The following is a 7,750-nucleotide window of genomic DNA, read 5'->3' on the forward strand; positions in this document are numbered from 1 at the left end:
AATGTGTTCCCAGGCTGCAGGAGGAGAGGGGGGGGTAATGTGTTCCCAGGCTGCAGGAGGAGAGGGGTGTAATGTGTTCCCAGGCTGCAGGAGGAGAGGAGGGGGGTAATGTATTCCCAGACTGCAGGAGGAGAGGGGGGGGTAATGTGTTCCCAGGCTGCAGGAGGAGAGGGGGGGGTAATGTGTTCCCAGGCTGCAGGAGGAGAGGAGGGGGGTAATGTGTTCCCAGGCTGCAGGAGGAGAGGGGGGTAATGTATTCCCAGACTGCAGGAGGAGAGGGGGGGGTAATGTGTTCTCAGACTGCAGGAGGAGAGGGGGGGGTAATGTGTTCCCAGGCTGCAGGAGGAGAGGAGGGGGGTAATGTGTTCCCAGGCTGCAGGAGGAGAGGGGTGTAATGTGTTCCCAGGCTGCAGGAGGAGAGGAGGGGGGTAATGTGTTCCCAGGCTGCAGGAGGAGAGGAGGGGGGTAATGTGTTCCCAGACTGCAGGAGGAGAGGGGGGTAATGTTGTTCCCAGGCTGCAGGAGGAGAGGGGGTTAATGTGTTCCCAGGCTGCAGGAGGAGAGGGGGGGGTAATGTATTCCCAGACTGCAGGAGGAGAGGGGTGTAACGTGTGTGTGTGTGTGTGTGTGTGTGTGTGTGTGTGTGTGTGTGTGTGTGTGTTCCCAGGCTGCGGGAGCGTGAGGAGAGGTGCAGGAGGAGAGAGGTTCCTCTCTGTGATGACCTCCAGATGGGGAGACTACAGGAGAGACTCACTGAGAGAAACCAGCTCATCAAACGCCTAGTGGTAAGAACACACACACCTACCTCACACTCACACACACACCTACCTCACACTCACACACACACCTACCTCACACTCTCACACACACCTACCTCACACTCTCACACACACACCTACCTCACACTCTCACACACACCTACCTCACACTCTCACACACACCTACCTCACACACACAACTACCTCACACCTACCTCACACTCACACACACACACCTACCTCACACTCACACCTACCTCACACACACACCTACCTCACACTCACACACACACCTACCTCACACACACACCTACCTCACACTCACACATACACACACACCTACCTCACACTCACACACACACCTACCTCACACTCACAAACACACACACACACCTACCTCACACTCTCACACACACCTACCTCACACACACAACTACCTCACACCTACCTCACAGTCACACACACACACCTACCTCACACTCACACCTACCTCACACACACACCTACCTCACACTCACACACACACCTACCTCACACTCACACACACACACACTTACCTCACACTCACACACACACCTACCTCACACTCACACACACAACTACCTCACACTCACAAACACACACACACACCTACCTCACACTCTCACACACACCTACCTCACACACACAACTACCTCACACCTACCTCACAGTCACACACACACACCTACCTCACACTCACACCTACCTCACACACACACCTACCTCACACTCACACACACACCTACCTCACACTCACACACACACACACTTACCTCACACTCACACACACATCTACCTCACACTCACACACACACCTACCTCACACTCACACACACACCTACCTCACACTCACACACACCTACCTTACACTCACACACACCTACCTCACACTCACACACACACCTACCTCATACACACACCTACCTCACACACACACCTACCTCACACACACACACACACACACACCTACCTCACACTCACACACACACCTACCTCACACTCACACACACACACCTACCTCACACTCACACACAACCTACCTCACACTCACAAACACACACACACACCTACCTCACACTCTCACACACACCTACCTCACACACACAACTACCTCACACCTACCTCACACTCACACACACACACCTACCTCACACTCACACCTACCTCACACACACACCTACCTCACACTCACACACACACCTACCTCACACTCACACACACTTACCTCACACTCACACACACACCTACCTCACACTCACACACACACCTACCTCACACTCACACACACCTACCTTACACTCACACACACCTACCTCACACTCACACACACACCTACCTCATACACACACCTACCTCACACACACCCCTACCTCACACACACACACCTACCTCACACTCACACACACACACCTACCTCATACACACACCTACCTCACACTCATACACACACCTACCTCACACTCATACACACACCTACCTCACACTCACACACACACCTACCTCACACTCACACACATACCTACCTCACACTCACACACACACCTACCTCACACTCACACACACACACACCCACCTCACACTCACACACACACACCTACCTCACACTCACACACATACACACCTACCTCACACTCACACACATCTACCTCACACACACACACTCACACCTACCTCACACTCACACACACACACCTACCTCACACACACACCTACCTCACACTCACACACACACCTACCTCACACACACACACCTACCTCACACACACACCTACCTCACACTCACACACACACCTACCTCACACTCACACACACACACCTACCTCACACTCACACACACACACCTACCTCACACTCACACACACACCTACCTCACACTCACACACACACACCTACCTCACACTCACACTCACACACCTACCTACCTCACACTCACACACACACCTACCTCACACTCACACACACACCTACCTCACACTCACACACACACCTACCTCACACTCACACACACACACCTACCTCACACACACACCTACCTCACACTCACACACATCCCTACCTCACACTCACACACACACACCTACCTCACACTCACACACACACCTACGTCACACTCACACACATACACACCTACCTCACACTCACACACATCTACCTCACACACACACACACACTCACACCTACCTCACACTCACACACACACCTACCTCACACTCACACACACACCTACCTCACACACACACCTACCTCACACACACACCTACCTCACACACACACCTACCTCACACTCACACACACACCTACCTCACACTCACACACACACCTACCTCACACTCACACACCTACCTCACACTCACACACACACCTAACTCACACTCACACACACACACCTACCTCACACACACACCTACCTCACACTCATACACACACCTACCTCACACTCAGACACACACCTACCTCACACTCACACACACACCTACCTCACACACACACACACACCTACCTCACACACACACACACACCTACCACACACTCACACACACACACACACACCTACCTCACACTCACACACACCCCTACCTCACACTCACACACACCTACCTCACACTCACACACACACCTACCTCACACTCACACACACCTACCTCACACTCACACACACACCTACCTCACACTCACACACCTACCTCACACACACACCTTCCTCACACACACACCTACCTCACACTCACTCACACACCTACCTCACACTCACACACACACTTACCTCACACTCACTCACACACCTACCTCACACTCACACACACACCTACCTCACACTCACACACACCTACCTCACACACTCACCTACCTCACACCTACCTCACACTCACACACCTACCTCACACACACACCTACCTCACACTCATACACACACACACACCTACCTCACACTCACACACACCTACCTCACACACACACCTACCTCACACTCATACACACCTACCTCACACTCACACACACCTACCTCACACACACACACCTACCTCACACTCACACACACACCTACCTCATACACACCTACCTCACACTCACACACACACCTACCTCACACTCACACACACACACCTACCTCACACTCACACACACACCTACCTCACACACACACACCTACCTCACACACACACCTACCTCACACTCACACACACACCTACCTCACACTCACACACACACCTACCTCACACACACACACACACCTACTTCACACTCATACACACACCTACCTCACACTCACACACACACACCTACCTCACACTCATACACACACCTACCTCACACTCATACACACACCTTCCTCACACTCACACACACACACCTACCTCACACTCACACACACACCTACCTCACACTCATACACACACCTACCTCACACTCACACACCTACCTCACACTCACTCACACACCTACCTCACACTCACTCACACAGCTACCTCACACTCACTCACACACACACCTACCTCACACTCACTCACTCACTCACTCACACACCTACCTCACACTCACTCACACACACACCTACCTCACACTCACTCATACACACACCTACCTCACACTCATACACACACCTACCTCACACTCATACACACACCTACCTCACACTCATACACACACCTACCTCACACTCACACACACACCTACCTCACACTCACTCATACACACACCTACCTCACACTCATACACACACCTACCCCCCCACCTGATGTCTCATTGGTTCTCCAGGAAGAAAGACATCAGCTGCAGCTTCATCCTCCGGTTGCCGGGGACAACGGAACCCTCAGGCTCCATGACAACAGGCCACACCCCGGGATCGTTACACCAACTATGAGGGTGACACACACACTCCTCTGTTGTCTTGTATTGGTGGGATTAACTAGTGTTGTATTGGTGGGATTAACTAGTGTTGTATTGGTGGGATTAACTAGTGTTATATTGGTGGGATTAACTACTATTTCACTGTGTTGTATTGGTGGGATTAACTGGTGTTGTATTGGTGGGATTAACTAGTGTTGTATTGGTGGGATTAACTAGTGTTATATTGGTGGGATTAACTAGTGTTATATTGGTGGGATTAACTACTATTTCACTGTGTTGTATTGGTGGGATTAACTGGTGTTGTATTGGTGGGATTAACTAGTGTTGTATTGGTGGGATTAACTAGTGTTGTATTGGTGGGATTAACTAGTGTTATATTGGTGGGATTAACTAGTGTTGTATTGGTGGGATTAACTAGTGTTGTATTGGTGGGATTAACTAGTGTTGTATTGGTGGGATTAACTAGTGTTGTATTGGTGGGATTAACTAGTGTTGTATTGGTGGGATTAACTAGTGTTGTATTGGTGGGATTAACTAGTGGAATATTGGTGGGATTAACTAGTGTTGTATTGGTGGGATTAACTAGTGTTGTATTGGTGGGATTAACTAGTGTTATATTGGTGGGATTAACTACTATTTCACTGTGTTGTATTGGTGGGATTAACTAGTGTTGTATTGGTGGGATTAACTAGTGGAATATTGGTGGGATTAACTAGTGTTGTATTGGTGGGATTAACTAGTGTTGTATTGGTGGGATTAACTAGTGTTGTATTGGTGGGATTAACTAGTGTTGTATTGGTGGGATTAACTAGTGTTGTATTGGTGGGATTAACTAGTGGAATATTGGTGGGATTAACTAGTGTTGTATTGGTGGGATTAACTAGTGTTGTATTGGTGGGATTAACTAGTGTTATATTGGTGGGATTAACTACTATTTCACTGTGTTGTATTGGTGGGATTAACTAGTGTTGTATTGGTGGGATTAACTAGTGTTGTATTGGTGGGATTAACTAGTGGAATATTGGTGGGATTAACTAGTGTTGTATTGGTGGGATTAACTAGTGTTGTATTGGTGGGATTAACTAGTGTTGTATTGGTGTGATTAACTAGTGTTGTATTGGTGTGATTAACTAGTGTTGTATTGGTGGGGTTAACTAGTGTTGTATTGGTGGGATTAACTAGAGTTGTATTGGTGGGGTTAACTAGTGTTGTATTGGTGGGGTTAACTAGTGTTGTATTGGTGGGGTTAACTAGTGTTGTATTGGTGGGATTAACTAGTGGAATATTGGTGGGATTAACTAGTGGAATATTGGTGGGATTAACTAGAGTTTCACTGTGTTGTATTGGTGGGATTAACTAGTGTTGTATTGGTGGGATTAACTAGTGTGTTACTGTGTTGTCGTGGCGACGTTGTGTTTCAGAGGAAGCGTGTGGAGGAGTCTCCGCCCCGCATCACCAGCGTCCCGAACCTCAACGCCTACGAGAGGAGCGTCCTCCTCCCCCACGACTCCCCCCGCCTCCCCCAACATCCCTCCCCCTCCTCAACTCTGCCCTACGCCTCCTCCTCTCTCCCCCGTTCCTCCCCCTCCCTCCCCCGTACTCCCAGGTCTCCCAGTTTGGAACGCAGCGGTCCTCTCTCTCGTACCGCAACTCCCCTCCCCCCTGCTCCCACCACCCCTCTCCCCCTCTGTCCGTCCCCCCTCCCCGAGGCTCGGCACGGGATTCGACGCGTCACCTCGCCCTCGCAGGAGCGCCGCCCACACCTGAACAACCGGTCAACCAGGTAACAGATACTGTATCTATGGAAACAGCACAGCCAATAGGGATGTCTGTGTTCCTTCGCAAGTGTCCCCGAAGCCCAGTGTCCTTCTACGTCTGTCCAGGAGAATATCACCCCATAGCTGTCTGTCTGTCTGTCTGTCTGTCTGTCTGTCTGTCTGTCTGTCTGTCTGTCTGTCTGTCTGTCTGTCTGTCTGTCTGTCTGTCTGTCTCTGTCTGTCTGTCTGTCTGTCTGTCTGTCGGATCTGTCTGTCCCCCAGCAGTCTAAAATGTGCTTCCTGTGTTCTCCAGGAGCCCATATTTGGAGCAGAGGGGGAGTGGCCAGGGGGCAGAGGGGCGGGACCCTCAGAGGCAGGAGTGGTACACCAAGTACTTCTCCTTCTGAACATACACACACACACACACACACACACACACACACACACACACAGCTTTAAACACACACACACACACCTGACAGACCAAAACTATGCTTTGTTCAATGCCAATGTATTGTATTATAATCTATAATATGGAATAAAGTATTTTCTATATATTTAATATTCTGTCTATGGTTTGCTGTTCCAGATCCAGGATGAACGAGTTAGCCAGGTTAACTGTTGTTCCATCAGCTATCAGATACTGTAGGGGGGGGGGGGGGGGCTGTTCCAGATCCAGGATGAATGAGTTAGCCAGGTTAACTGTTGTTCTATCAGATACTGGAGGGGGGGGGGCTGTTCCAGATCCAGGATGAATGAGTTAGCCAGGTTAACTGTTGTTCTATCAGATACTGGAGGGGGGGGGGGGGGGGGGGCTGTTCCAGATCCAGGATGAATGAGTTAGCCAGGTTAACTGTTGTTCTATCAGCTATCAGATACTGGAGGGGAGGGGGGGCTGTTCCAGATCCAGGATGAATGAGTTAGCCAGGTTAACTGTTGTTCTATCAGCTATCAGATACTATAGGGGGGGGGGGGGGGCGCTGTTCCAGATCCAGGATGAATGAGTTAGCCAGGTTAACTGTTGTTCTATCAGCTATCAGATACTGGAGGGGAGGGGGGGCTGTTCCAGATCCAGGATAAATGAGTTAGCCAGGTTAACTGTTGTTCTATCAGATACTGGAGGGGGGGGGGGGGGGGGGGGCTGTTCCAGATCCAGGATGAATGAGTTAGCCAGGTTAACTGTTGTTCCATCAGCTATCAGATACTGGAGGGGAGGGGGGGCTGTTCCAGATCCAGGATAAATGAGTTAGCCAGGTTAACTGTTGTTCTATCAGATACTGGAGGGGGGGGGGGGGGGGCTGTTCCAGATCCAGGATGAATGAGTTAGCCAGGTTAACTGTTGTTCTATCAGATACTGGAGGGGGG

At 50.3% G+C, this 7,750-nt stretch overlaps 1 protein-coding gene across 1 annotated transcript in view; it reads left to right on the forward strand.

Moving 5' to 3' along the window:
* The window catches only part of fam184b (family with sequence similarity 184 member B), a 42,667-nt gene extending 35,720 nt beyond the window's left edge, over nt 1-6,947 (forward strand). Inside the window, 4 exon segments of the mRNA XM_082974021.1 lie at nt 668-785; nt 4,536-4,643; nt 6,050-6,411; nt 6,699-6,947. Of these exon segments, the coding sequence (XP_082830147.1) occupies nt 668-785; nt 4,536-4,643; nt 6,050-6,411; nt 6,699-6,792 (682 nt within the window). The 3' untranslated portion in view covers nt 6,793-6,947.
* The last annotated feature ends 803 nt before the right edge of the window (nt 6,948-7,750 follow it).

This window comes from Salmo salar, chromosome 04 (genome assembly GCF_965601325.2).
Source record: "Salmo salar chromosome 04, fSalSal1, whole genome shotgun sequence".
NCBI classification, from domain to species: domain Eukaryota; kingdom Metazoa; phylum Chordata; class Actinopteri; order Salmoniformes; family Salmonidae; genus Salmo; species Salmo salar.